We start from the raw sequence: 14733 nt of genomic DNA on the forward strand, positions 1-14733 counted from the left end.
TTCCTTTAAAAATTTAACTTTCTTGGGGTGATAGTGAACAGAATTTTGCACTAGAAAACACATTATAAAGTACTCATTTGATTCTATTTTTTAAGGATACATCATATATTGGGTACAACATCCAAAGTTCTAAAATATGTATATAGTAACCCCCAAAGGAAGCTACATATAGTTTAAATGAGTAAAAGCCTAAAACTCCAAATTCTGGAGAGGACCCCTAATTATAGTGAGCCTAGCCAGGTGTAGGGTGGAGTGAGTGGAATTGCCTATTTCTTGTTCTTCCCCCCTGCCAACTAGAAATGAATAATTCTATGCCAACAATCTGCCGATTGTTACATACATCGCTTTGAATCTGCATCGCGTTCTTGGAATGCTCCACATTCATGGCATCGGGCAGCAGAGTGTAGTTGTGGAAGGGTTGTCTGTAGTTGGTGTTGGTAGCAACCTCCTGAGATTTCTTGGCCGCCGTCACACTGAACATATCCAAGGGTGTGTGGTACCTGGTCTTGCTGGCTTCATAGCCCTTTTTGTACTCACGCTCTGACTGCATTTTGGCTACATTCATGTAGTGAACCAGTTTGGGATCATCCTGAAGACTACGAAATCCAATTTGCTTGCCTTTGGCTTTCTCGTGGGCCTGTTTATATTTGAACTATATGAAATAGAAGGGCAGACAGAAGTTTGATAGGGTAGAGTAGGAAATACTAAAGTATTAAACTGCATTTAGCTAAAAAATTAAGCAATAGATAAATCCATTCTGAATCTAGTGTTTTAACATTGTTAAAGAAACAACTAGCAAAGAATTTTTAATGGATGGTCTTTAAACATGCTCTGAAGATAATCAAGAATGGAATAATTTATAGTTTATACCCAGATTATTCATAAATAGATTCTTTGAATATGTTCAAAGGTTCCTGAAATTTTTACTTATTAAGGATTTGGTAGAGAGAGGAAGGGAGATGGGGAGAGAGAAACATTGATGAGAGAGACATGATCTCCTGCTTCCTCCATGCCCTACTGGAGATTGAGCCTGAAACCCAGACATGTGTCCTGACTGGGAATTGCACTGGTGACCTCTTGGTGTATGGGTTGACACTCAACCACTGAGCCACACTAGGTGGTGTATTTTTTTTATTATATGTTTCCAGTGTTACTTTGCATTATCTTATAAAGTCTTTGCATAATCCTGAGTAAATTTTTGCAATGCCCTTATACAAATTAGTTTATGGGACTACAAATGATAGAGTTTTTAACTCTATCAACATATTATATTAATTCATATAAAATTATAAATTAATGTGTTAAATTGAATTCAGTATATAACTAAAATCATCTCATTTGAATCTATAATTCTGCCTGGATTTTCATATTTCATCAATTTTTGTGTGGAAATTATAGTATTTAAAAATTGTATTCTTGCCCTGGCGTGTTTTCTCAGTGGTTAGAGTATCAGCCCTCACACCAAATGGTTGCAGGTTCAATTCCCAGTCAAGGGCACTCACCTCAGTTGTAGGTTTGGTCCCCATCCCTGGTCATTCAGGGTAGGTGTGGCAGGCAACCAATTAATTCTCTCTCTCTCTCTCTCTCTCTCTCTCTCCCTCCCTTCCACTCTTTCTAAAAATCAATAGAAAAAAAATCCTCAAATAAGGATTTAAAAATAAAATAAAAATTGTATTTTTTAAAACAGTTGGAGACATTTCCAATTTAGTGACATTTTAGTATACGAAAGCTTTTTCTTTCTTGACAAAATAAAAATCAGTTTTCAAGTTCATAACAATGAAAGTTTCAAATATTTTACAGTTTTAAAAAATAATTTTCTTATTTGTAACAATTGTATTGAGTTTTTAAATATTTTAAAGTGAAGCAGTGTAAAAAAATCATTGTTACTAGAAAAGTATTTTAATATCATAGCTTTTTAATTTTGTTTCTAATATATAGTTCATATAGCCTCTATGTGAAGATTTTGAAAATATAAAGTTTACTGTTTTCAAATTAGACTTACATCACTAGCAATATTTCTTGAACTTTTTGCAGCAACAATTGGAATAGCATCTGTTCTCAAATCATAACCCTTAGCGAGAGTTTTCTTCCAGTCTGCTTTATAATAAGCCTTGAAAAAAAAGAAATATTATTTTATTATTTAACAAAATTAAAAGAATGAAACAAGATGCCAAAATCTTTCTTATAAAACATGTCATACTTTACACCTTTCTATTGAGAGAATTTGCGGAGTTGGGGCTATTAGTTCATCTTTTATGTATCTATCAGAGCCTTTTTAAAAAACATCAGTAACTACACAGTATGATCTCAACTGCTCTAAAAATGTGTATGTTGGCATAACAAAGCAACTGAAATGTAATGCTTTAAATGTGGAATGACAGATTTTAATTTTTTCATAATTCCAACTTTTCTGTTATAAGCATGTAATAGTTTTATTTTCTTATACTTTTAATAATAAAACATTTTAATTTACAGAAAGGCATTTAATATTAAAATTAAAATTTCAGATGTATTACCATCCAGTTTTAATTGACCTTCATGTTTAAATATTACTTATAACAGCAGAGAAAAATTCTAAGTAAACCAAAAGCATAGAAATGAGCACCAAAAAAATGTTTATTTGGAGATCCAGAGAGGCTAAAAATTTAGGAAGAGTGACTAAGGTATCTTTTAAGAAATTAACACTTTTCTTAAGGTTTGATTATGTTTTTAAATTAGAATTTACCAACTTAAAAAAAAAAACAACCCAAGCAAAAGGAAACAATTCATAAGAGTAAATTTAAACATCACTACCAATTAGATATCTAGACTACCTGAGAGAGATGTTCGTTACATACAAAATGAGTTTCTAAAGAAAATGACAGTAAACATTTTTTAGAAGTTTTATCAAATAACTGAAACAAAAGTTAAATAAAGCAAAATTAACCTTACTACAGACTATGCACTACTGTATTTTCCTATCTTGGCTATCCCATTTTGTTCTTTTTTTTTTTTAATGGAACACAACCTACTAGATTGATTTTATAACTCACTAATGAGTCATAGCCCATAGTTTGGAAAAGCCTGCATTAAATGAAATGTTATGGTAGCCTCATATTCTATAACTAGAGGCCTGGTGCATGAAATTCATACACTTGTGTGTGGAGGGATCCCTCAGCCCAGCCTGCACCCTCTCGCAGTCCAGGAGCCCTCAGGTGATGTCTGATTGATATCAGTTGGACATCCTTAGCACTACCATGAAGGTGGGAGAGGCTCCCCTCACTGCCACTGCGCTCGCCAGCTGTAAGCCTGGCTCAGGACTTCTGGCTAAGCGGTGCTCCCCCTGTGGGAGTGCACTCACCACCAGGGGGAAGCTCCTGCATTGAGCATTTGCCCCCCGGTGGTCAGGGCACATCATAGCAACTGGTCGTTCCATTCAGTCAATTTGCACATTAACCTTTTATTATATAGAATAAGAGTCTGATCTGAGGACTGTTGATTGGCCTCTGTACACAGAGGGCAAGGAGGGACTGAAGAAAGAGGCAGGTCACTCTAGATTGGTAGGTACATAAGCAAGGGAGCCTATGTATGAGGTCTGTCTTCGGTAGCCGCATAGTAGATCTCCACACCCACCTGCCAGAATCTTAAGAGTTTATATAGAGACCCTAACAGGGTTTAGGCACTCATACCATCCAGGTGGTCTCAACAACACATTGCTCTCGTAAGGCCATGGCCTTGAAAATGGCTCCCATTGTGGAAATAGGCAGAACATACATTCCTAGGACAGGGGAGTGGGTGAATAGCCTGCAATTGCCCGGGGGTCCAGCTAAGGGCCAACTGGAAGTCACAGCTTCTCTATGACCTTCTCTAAGAGAAATTCAATAGGGCCCAACTCAGTTTATTTCCCTTAAAATTCTAAGTTCAACCGTTACCCAGAACTGGAAAGGAAAGGCCCCCATTAGCAATGTTAGGCTATCACCAGGGAAAGTACTCACATCGCTCATGTTGAGGGCGTTGACCTTGGCTTGAATAAACTGAGGCAATTCGGGGTCTATCGTGTACTTGTGCTTCAGTTTCTCCCCCTCTACCTTGTAGTTCAACTAAAAACAAAGGAGGCAGCATGCAAACACCATTAGCCGACAAAATGTAGGTTTCCTTAAGCACATACTCCCTTAAAAAGCAAGACTGTCATTTGTGTTTTTCCATACGTAGGCCTACCCCACTGATATTGTGGGTTAAGTTCCAGACCACTGCAATCAAGTGAGTATCACAGTAAAGTGAGTCACATGAATTTTCTGGTTTCCCAGTGCACATAACAGGTATATTTACCCTATACTATAATTTATGAAGTGTACAATAGCACTATGTCTAAAAACCAATGTTTATACCTTAATTTAAAAAGGCTTTATTGCTTAAAAAAATGCTAATCATCATCTGAGTCTTCAGTGAGTCCTAATCTTTTTGTTGGTGGAGGGTATTACCTTCCATTTGTAGAAAACCCAGTATCTTCGAAGCATAAAAAAGCATAATAAAATGAGGTGTGCCTATATAAGGCAAATACCTAAACTATCTTACAGAGGGGTTATTAGTAGTGTAGTCATTGGCTCATTTCACCAATAATTATTAGACAGCGCTGTGGGCCAAGTAAGGTGGTAGGTTCTGTGTTTAAAGGGTTGAAAAGGGCAGACCTGTACTTTTGGAGCTTACAGACCAGTAGAAGAGACAGAGAATAAACACATGAATTACAAGGTAGAGTTAGAATTTATGATGTGTTGTAAATAAAATAACTTTAGGAAAGAAACAAGGGTGGTCAACAAAGGCTCTCTAAGGAGGTAATTGAAGATAAGGGAGGGGTCCAAGCAGAAGAAGAGCATTCAGGGCCCTGAGTCTGGAAAGGGTGTGGCCTGAGAGGCCCCGAAGGCAGCCCTGGGTTACAGGGGCTGGAGTTACGGGGCTGGAGGGGCTGAGGAGGGCCAGAGCTCAGACAGGATGGGGAGTAGGGCCTCCCAGATGAGTTAATATGTTTAGATTTTATTTTCAGTTCAAGAGTTACTAAGGGGTTTTAACTATAAGAGGCATGTGATTTGAGCTAAGATGGTCTCTCTGGTTGTAGTATGTGCCTTGGGCATGGACTCCAGATACCAGATGACTATAGTTGTCCACAGGAGAGATATGGGGCCAGAACTAGGCTGGTGGTGGCTGAAAGACAGAGAGGTATTGGACAGGACGGCTGAGAGATCTAGGAGACTGACTCAGCAGAGGTGTTGGGTGCAGGGTTCACACAGAGAGGCATCAGTGGTGAAGCCAGGGGCTAAAAACACAGTCTTCCCTTCTTTGCTTTTTACTTACCTCCCTCTTTCGGGTGGAGGTCTTTTAAGAGAACTCTGACATTACCAAATGAGGTGAAGCACTGAGTATTGCAATTAGCCTCTGACTAAGACTAAGGGTCCAGCGAGACCTGAGCTCAGAGAGGTGACTCCCGATGATTCTGGAAGTAAACTGCTTATCTCCTTCCCAGAGGCCTCTCTCTAGATTGCCTCTCACAACATCCAGCTATTGTGCCCGGGGAGGAGGACGTTATTATGCCCTTTCCCTGGGAAGCTAAGTAGAACTGTTGCAACTCAGAGCAATAAAATAGCTTGGTCTGCAATTCAGACCGAGTGATAGATAATAATACTAATTTCATTCCATACGTCTCAAGAATAGCACAGACTCTCCACTTTGGGAAAATAAAGCAGATTTGGAAGTCTCCTTCTCCCCTCCCAGTTCTACCGATGTTCAAGTTTAAAGGTGCTTCAAAAGTACAACCTTTTGATCATGCCCTCTGAAAGCAGCTGATTTGCTAACATAGATGCAGTCTCACGTAGCGAATTAAGAAGGGTGTGAAGTGGCTTATCACGGGGCCATTCATCAACACACCCTTCCGAAGGGAAGCCACTTACGTCACTCAGCTGCTTCGTGTTCTGCTGAGCCAGAACCATGCCCATGGAATCGGGCACGCTTGTGAACTTGATGGTATCTGGGTGCTGTCGGTACTTCCTCTCATTTAATGCATCGCCTGCTTTCTTGGCCTTCTCAACCTCCAGGGAACCAATAGGGATCCAGCCAATGCCCTTGAAGAAGGTGTTATAGTCGTCCTTATACACATTCTGTAAAAGAGCAAGCTCATATGAGGAGAGGTCCCAGAGGACAGCCAAGCACTGGTTGTGCAATCTGCAATCCTCTGCAGGGGAAATGAATGGCAACCGTTTCAACTCGCTCCCGTCCGTAGTGGAAGGTATGGTTATGTCTGTCACGGAGCTTCTCACCCAGAGTTTGGTAATGAGAAACAGCAGTGCTGTTGTTTGGGGGCATTATACAACACAGAGAGGATCTGGGCCACATATTTCCACGGCTACTGCTGAAAAAATATTGTCTCTTTTGACAATAAATTGGGCTTTCCTTTTGATTTCACTGAAAACTCCCCAACTTTGAATTTCACCCACACTGTCCACCTAGGCTCTTCCTGATCTCAGCTGGGGAGAGACATTGCATTGAGCCACAATAAAGGAACGCCGTTTCTTCCCTTCACAGAGGACGATTCTTATAGACATCTGGATCCCGCGGAAGGAAAAGCCCTGAATATTAAACACCTCCCTCCGCAGCTCCCCGTGAATCATGCTGCAGTCACAAAGCCTTCCTGGCTCATTTTAGATGACTCATCACACAGATTTACATGCAGGAGAGTGTGACCTTGAGTTCTGTTTTTTTTTAAAAAAAGTCAAAAAATAACTTTGCTGAATTCAGAAAGAATAAAGAATGCTCCTATTTTGCCTTATACGTATCACCATTAAAGAAAGCACCCCAGGAGCAACCATTTCCTCTTGCTGAGGATTAAGGTGGCTTATCGACTTAGTGGAATATGGCTTTCTCTGTGACCCAGAAGTTAATAAAGGCAATGTCAATGGCGACAGTAGGAGTGCAGAAAGCCAGCAAAAACACAGCTTGTCCACCATGCCTTTGTTAATCTTTCAATAATGACTGTTTATTTTAAAGTACATTTCCCCCCCAAATATCTTACTGTATTGTGAAGTCTACTAAAGTAGGAAGAAAAGATTATCCCTTAAGTACCAGCTTCTCTGGGTCTGCTCTGTCCTACATACTTACATCACTCTGAATTTGATTCGCGTTCCTGGTGTGCTGGACACTCATGGCATCAGGTAGGTATGTGTAATGATGTATCGGTTGTTTATAATTGACGTTGGTAACAACATCCTGGGCCATCTTGGCGGCTGTGATGCTAACCATGTCCCCAGGGGTATGGTAGCTGGTTTTGGTGTTCTCATAGTTCTTCCTGTATTCACGATCAGATTGCAGCTTGGCTACGTTCATATAATGGACCAGCTTGGGATCATCCTGGAGGCTTCTAAAACCCACATGCTTGCCCTTGGCCTTCTCATAAGCTTCCTTGTATTTATACTGCAGAGGCGGAACTTGGTTAGCAAAGTCCTAGGCAATGATACTAGTAGGTGTAGCAGCTCTATTCACACACAAAAGCAAACCATATTCCCCGCCCCCTACACACACACACACACACACACACACACACTCCCCAGAAAGTTCAGAGTGATAGTATTTATTTCCATCACTTCTGTGTTATAGTGGGTGTCATGATACACTCAGGACCAGTTTCTTTTCTTTGTTATCAATACTATAGATGACTTGCATTTAGAACTTTACTTAAAGCCAACTGAATTTTCACACTTACTATAAACATGACATGTTCCAAATGTAAGGCCCATATCTCCTGGTTTTCTAGCAATGTGAATTCACCTAATCCATTATATTATTGCACATCACAGATTATTAGAAATTATTGAGAAAACCTCCCATTTTCTGTTCCGAATGGCCTAGTAATAGGTAAACAACAGGTGCAGAAGAAACTCTAATAAAACTCTACATGTGAGATGTTTGCACTCAGATCGTCTTGGGGTGGGGGAGGAAATCATTACTGTGATTTCTGTCTCAGGTTGACCTAATAGGGAGCATCAGTTTAGATGCTGCACTGGTAAGTAGCTGAGTCTTCACCCACCCCAGTCCTCAGCAGCTCCTCTCCTGAAGCAGCTAAGATGAGTAAAGGAACTACAGTCCAGGGGTCCTCAAACTTTTTAAACAGGGGGACAGTTCACTGTCCCTCAGACCATTGGAGGTCTGGACTATAGTTTTAAAAAAACTATGAACAAATTCCTATGCACACTGCACATATCTTATTTTGAAGTAAAAAAACAAAACGGGAACAAATACAATATTTGTATTTGCATGTGGCCCGCGGGCCGTAGTTTGAGGACCCCTGAACTACACTGAGGGCAGGGACCACTATGAGCTTTCCCCACCAGTAGATATCTAAAAGCTGTGCTGTCCCAAATCTCTCACTGCTAGGATCGGCAATGTGGTGTAGATTGAGCTACACTGTATGTAACAGGTCAAAGCCTCAATTTCCACATAAAAGAATTCAAATCCACCTAAACTCTGCAGATACGCAGCTTCTGCTGTTTAAGCACCGATTTATCAACAGGAGTTTGGCAGGCAAAAGGATTATCAAGTAATCTCTAGGCATGTTAGGAAAAGCTCGGTGCAAGTGCTTACAAAAAAAGAGAAGAGAATGTCATGCTTTAGACTTTCACTTCCTCCTAAAACTAGAAATGCATTTCACAATGATGTGCACATCTCTGAGGAGCTGTTTTCAGTAGCAGCCCTACAAGAAAAAGCTCTAGAATTCTTACACCCATCTCCCCTGTGGCCTGCACACATGTGTGGTTTCCTTCTTCTCTCCTCAAACCAAGATTGTAGTCTTTGGAATGGTGTGTAACAGTGAAGTCTGCAGTGGGGGAGGGGGACAGATATGAAGGGAGAGGGGGTATGCTTTGTGAAAATGTTGTTTTTCAGTTATGGGAAGAAGAATAAGTGTATGCTGTTTCTGTTATAGATAAAATGGGCATCGATTACATAAATCAAAATTACATTCTAGAAAAGTGGTTCCTTGCCCATTGGATTTATAAAATGGTGATTGCCAGCAGGGAGGGGCTGGGGGGAGGCAGAAGAAGGTAAAGGGGGGATAAATGGTGATGGAAGGCACTTGACTTGGAGTGATGAGCACTCAGTACAGTGTACAGATGATGTGTTGTGGAACTGTGCACCTGAAACCTGTATAATTTTGTTAATAAATTCAAAACAAAAAAACCAAAAATAAAATCTGTACATTTTATAGAACATCTTTTCAATCGTCTTAATGCAATTACAATGCAGGCAGGCACCTGAATTTAATGTGTTAGTGTCAGTCAGGATGTTCTCACCGAAAATAAATGCGGCTGTCAGGGAAGGTGTCAGGGGAGGTAATTTGGGATATGAATCAGGGAGAAGCTGCTGTCAGGATTATGACAGCTCTACCAAGTGGGGTCAAGTAAAAAGAATCACAAAACATGGAAAAGTGACAGTTTCTCAAAACACTATTTTGTGCAGAGTTTGAATGTCATGAATTCAACATCTTGTTTTCAATGTGATCGCATTTAAACAAGCACACATCTATTTACTTTTTAAAAAGGCTATCACCCAGATGTCACCTAGAACGTGTACTCACATCACTGGCAATGTTTCTTGACGCTTTGGCTGCAGCGATGGGAATAGCATCTCCCAGCACATTGTTGCCCTTGGCTATTAAGTCATGCCAGTCCCGTTTATAACAGACCTGGGACAGAAGAAGAAACGGGACGTCAGCATGCTGTGTATTCATCCACTGAAGTGATTCCTCAACAGCTGGGATTGTTCTATCCCTCTGCAGAGGGAAGCTAAAAGAAACTCCTAGAGCAAAACGTCACATTTCACATAGCATGGACTTACTGGGCTCTGCACTAATTATTCACCCAGACCTGGTTTGGGCACATATTGAAGAGGGACATGAGAAACTGGAGTGGGTCCAGTTTGAGGATCCAATAAAGGTTCTGGAGGCCAGGGTATGTGAGGACCAGCTGGAGAAAATGAAGTTGTTCAGTCTTATGGAAAGGTCAAGGGAAGGTCTGGTGGTAAGATCTAGGATTTTCTTTATTCTTATTTCTCTGGAGGATAGTAACCTCCTCCACATGCAAAAATTAGGAAAACTAATTGGAGGTTTAGAGAGCTAGATGTTAAGCTCTACATAAAGAAGAATCCTTTATGGTGATGGTCAGGGGAAAAGGGGGGTGGGGCAGTAGAAGAGGATACAGGGGGATAAATGGTGATGGAAGGAGACTTGACTTGGAATGGTGAACACACGATACCAAATACAGAAACCTATAACTTTATTAACCAATGTCACCTCAATAAATTCAGTACAGAAGAAGAAGGAGGGGGAGGAGGAGGAGGAGGTGGAGGAGGAGGAGGAGAAGAAGAATTCTTTAAAGTTGTCCTACGTTTTAAAAGGCCAACTCAGAGGTACAGAACCATCATCACAGGCCAGGCTGCAACCGAGACCGTGTGGAAAGCTGACCTAAGTAATTGTCAAGGTCCCATCATACCTTAAAATTCTATTATTTTATCACCAGTTCTGTATTTCACACCCCATCAAAGAGCCTACTTACATCACTTATATTGTAAGCATTGCACTTGGCCTGTAGAAACTGAGGAAGATCAGAACTCATCGTGTATTTATGCTTCACATCTTCTCCTTTAGCTTTGTATAAGATCTGCAACACACAGCCACAATAACAAAAGGCATTACAAATAGTACCAACAGGAAAATGCATTCGTGACATGCTTAAAGGGGTTATTCCTAGCACAATCCCCACCATTTCTATTGTGCAAAAGTATCAAAGGTATTTTCCTGTTTTTCAGAAACTCAAGCATCTTGTTGTCTTTAGGAAGAGCCAACAACTCTGTGTATTATAATAGAGAGAAAGAATCCTTAAGAGAATAGAAATAATTTACTGCCAAAGATAAATGAAAAATAGGTTCTAGCGTGAACTATACCAAAGCCAGCAAAGTTCATTCTTTGCTAGAGGAGCTAATAGTTCTTAGAGTCTTATGTTGTTTTGGTTTGGGTTTGTTATTTTTAGAGAGAAAATGATGGTTAGAATGTCTTTCACTTCTGCTTAAAACTTTCCAATTATAATTGTACAAGTAAAAGCATATAATAATTTTTCTCTTTAAATGAAGGTGCTTACACATAAATCCAGTGCACTCAAAATATTTACCATTTTGGATTTACCCTAGCTCATCATTTTAAAGACATCATATTATATCCTCTTCTTGGTAATAAAAATGAAAGAAATTGCTCAGTTTTCTAAAACTGAGCTAGAACAGGAATCACAAGGAGATTTTCAGTCTCTCCATTGTTATTTATCATACATACCTCCACTTCCCAGGCACGTCTATATAGAACATCATGTGTAAACTGGTGTGTATGTATCACACATAAAGTCTGAGGTCGCTGATATCTAAGTGAATCCTCAAATAGTAGTAAATTCTTCTAAGAATCCCAGAGCTATCCTTACTTCCTCACTGACTTTAGAAACCACTTCTAAGCATTCACAGACTCTCATCAATTCTACTTTCTAAACACCTCCTTTCCCATCACTACTGCCTTAAAGTCCAAGTAAGCCTTCTGTTGGGTGTCTGTAACAGCTTTCTAATTCACCTTCTTTTTCCAATCTCTCCCTCTCCAATACAGCCTCTGTACTTTTTGTCAGATTTAAAACACAGACATGATAATGCAACTCCATGAATTAAAAATATGCAATACATCTTGCTACTTACCCCATAATGTCTAGACTACAAATTGGCATACAAAACCCTCAATGATCAGGTTATAATCCTGAGCACTTCCTGCTCTTCCGTTCATTACTTCTTCACTGTCATGCTTTTCCTTCCCGAATTTGCTAGGGAAACTCTAGTAGGCAGTTACCTCTTCCCTTGAGTTACTGAGCACGTGTGTCTCCTGTAGCATTCATTTCTCTGTGTGGCAATGCTGTTCTACCCACGACTTTCTTATACTCTTGTCCTATATTCTTGTTATAGCTTATATCCCACTAATCCTTGTCTACTTAATCTTTGTACAATCATCACATAATTCAGTGCCTGGCACATGGAAGGTGTTCAAAAACACTCATTCAACGAATTAATGAATGTGTGCTTTTGATGTTTCTTTGACTCTTCTATACACCAGTCTTTCCATGAGGTTTGATTTTAGTCAGATTATATATATGAATTTTGGACAGGCAGGCAATATACTAATCTCCACCAAGACATAAGTTAAAAAGAAAGTCTCTATAATAATTATCTATGGTGAAATGAGGTGCAAAATAATATACTCATGTGTATTATTTCCCTGTATTATATATAAACACTAAATATAAGGAACTTAATATAGAATTGGATATGATAAATTTGCCACAATAAAGTGTCTAGGATTTAAGCTTAAGGTTAGTGTGTGTGTGTGTGTGTATGTGTGTGTAGTAGTAGTAGTAGTAGTAGTAGTAGAGTAGAATTTTTTGCACCATGTCAATTTATCCAATAACACAGTATTTCAAGGTAGTTAAAGAGGAAGAGGTTTCAAAAAGGAAGGTAAAAGCCAAGATAAAAGGAAAAGAAAACATTAGTGATCAAGCTAAAAAGGATTGTAATTATTAATTTTAAATTAAGGAAAAGATTTTAGCTCAGGAGAATTTTTTTAAGTGGGTCAATATTTATTTTCTTGAATCCTCCCTCCATCCTTCGCACCCTCTGTTTTGTTGTACTCACATCACTGACTTGCTGTGTGTTCTGCTTTGCTTGGACCATAACTGGGGAGTCCACGATGCTGGTGAATTTGAGGGTGTCTGGATGCTGCCTGTACTTCTTTTCACTCAGGGCATTACCCGCCTTTTTGACTTTTTCTACATCCAGACTCCCAATAGGTATCCAGCCGATGCCTTTCATCCAGGTGTTGTAGTCTTCCTTGTAGACATTCTACGGCAAAGGGAAAAAAGAGGAGTGAGCGCCCCAGGAAAGGGCTTCTCTCGTGCAGGCTCTGACCTTGAAGAGAGATTGTCTTGTGAAGTAAATGTCACTTACATCGCTCTGTATGTGCATCATATTTTTAGACAACTCCAGGTCCATGGCATCAGGCAGGTAGGTGTAATGATGGAGTGGGTGCTTATAGTTGGTATTGCTGACGATATCCTGAGCTTTCTTAGCTGCCACGACATTGAACATATCGTGGGGTATGTTGAATTTCGTCTTTGTCTTCTCATAGTCATTTTTATATACCCGGTCCGATTGTATCTTGGCTACATTCATATAATGAACCAGTTTAGGATCATCTTGGAGACTTTGGAAGCCAACCATTTTCCCTTTGGCCTTTTCATAATCTTTTTTGTACTGAACCTATTAGAAACAAAAGTGGGCATATTTTAAAATGTATCAATGAAGATTTTACTGAGCAATGAGACCATGGTTTGAAGCAATTGGGCTTTCCAGAAATTACTTCAATTACCAAACAAGTAGATACTCGCTTGTAAGTAGCCAGGTAAAATTAAAATGCTATTTTGAGCCCATTTGATTGTCTATAGCTTTTTCTGCTACCCCAGCAAGATTGGAGTAGGGGTATCACTATTCATATCAATGACAAAGTAAAATAACTTCCTTCCCACTTAGATACTTGAGAGAGACAAATGAAAAGATAAATATTTCACAATCTCTACCAATGACGTTGCACTGCTAAAGAAGATCCCAAAGAGCTGGCTGTTTGATTAGAATTGTAGCGGTGGTAGCAGAATTTTAATGAGTCTGCATATTCAAAGGGAGACCTAGAGCCAGTAGTGTAAACACTAATTGGCTCTGAATAATAGTGAGGAGAACTGAACTTCCTTGGGGAGACCTGGGAAGAAACCTGGGAAACCGAGAAGCAGAGATGTGAGGGAAGGTTTGTGTGTATGGGGCGGGAGAAGGGCGGGGGACGGGAAGGAGGAGGAGCTGGGGAGGGGAGACGGGAGGAAGCCACCCACAGAGGAAGAGGATCAGTGAGAAATTCTGGACGGCAGGGCCTTTAGGACACAGGCGTTTATTCCTCAACTGTCACGTATTTACCCTGGTGCAATGTCAATTTCCTTTCAAACAGTCAGTGACGTTGTGCTTGGGACTGGGGGGAAATCAAAAGCAGGGGGCTGTGTTCAGTCCCTGGATCATGCAGAGCAGAAAGAAGTAAATCCGGGGAAGGAGAAGCCAGGAAGCCAGAGCAATACCATCATTAACAAACCAGGAGACAGGGAATCACAACACAGAAGCCTCAGGACAACTGCAGGTACAGGAAGGGTATCCCACTTCCTACAGGACAACAGGTGGGGGCCTGAGTCCACTGTGTTTAAATTTAAGAGCAAAGGGGCTTCAGTTCGCAGCAGGGTAAAAGCAAGACAGCTAAAGAAACAAAGTTCCTAACTGTAATGGAATCTAATGACTGACAATTGGAGGCTATAAAAATTGAAGCAGAGTCATCATCTGTAGAAGCAATGGAGAACTCATATAAGTTAAGCAAGTTTTGAGACAAAATTTTACATTAGGAGGCTGTTATCTACACTAATAAAAGAGAAAAATGGTAATTGGCGTACAAGCTACTCTTTTCATTGGCTAATCAGGGCTATATGCAAATTAACTAAGATTGGCAGTTAACTGCCAACAAGATGGCGGTTAATTTGCATATGTACGCACAATGCAGGGAGGCGAAAGGGAAAGCAGGAAGAAGCCCCCTGCCACTGACAGTGATCAGAA

General features: G+C 40.1%; 1 protein-coding gene across 1 annotated transcript in view; it reads right to left on the minus strand.

Annotated features, from left to right (window-relative positions):
* The window catches only part of NEB (nebulin), a 198617-nt gene that overhangs the window by 139912 nt on the left and 43972 nt on the right, over positions 1-14733 (minus strand). The window contains 9 exon segments of the mRNA XM_015559803.1: positions 341-652; positions 2003-2110; positions 3975-4079; positions 5922-6128; positions 7126-7437; positions 9596-9703; positions 10572-10676; positions 12730-12936; positions 13042-13353. Of these exon segments, the coding sequence (XP_015415289.1) occupies positions 341-652; positions 2003-2110; positions 3975-4079; positions 5922-6128; positions 7126-7437; positions 9596-9703; positions 10572-10676; positions 12730-12936; positions 13042-13353 (1776 nt within the window).

Source organism: Myotis davidii, unplaced genomic scaffold, assembly GCF_000327345.1.
Source record: "Myotis davidii unplaced genomic scaffold, ASM32734v1 scaffold753, whole genome shotgun sequence".
In the NCBI taxonomy this organism is placed as follows: Eukaryota; Metazoa; Chordata; class Mammalia; order Chiroptera; family Vespertilionidae; genus Myotis; species Myotis davidii.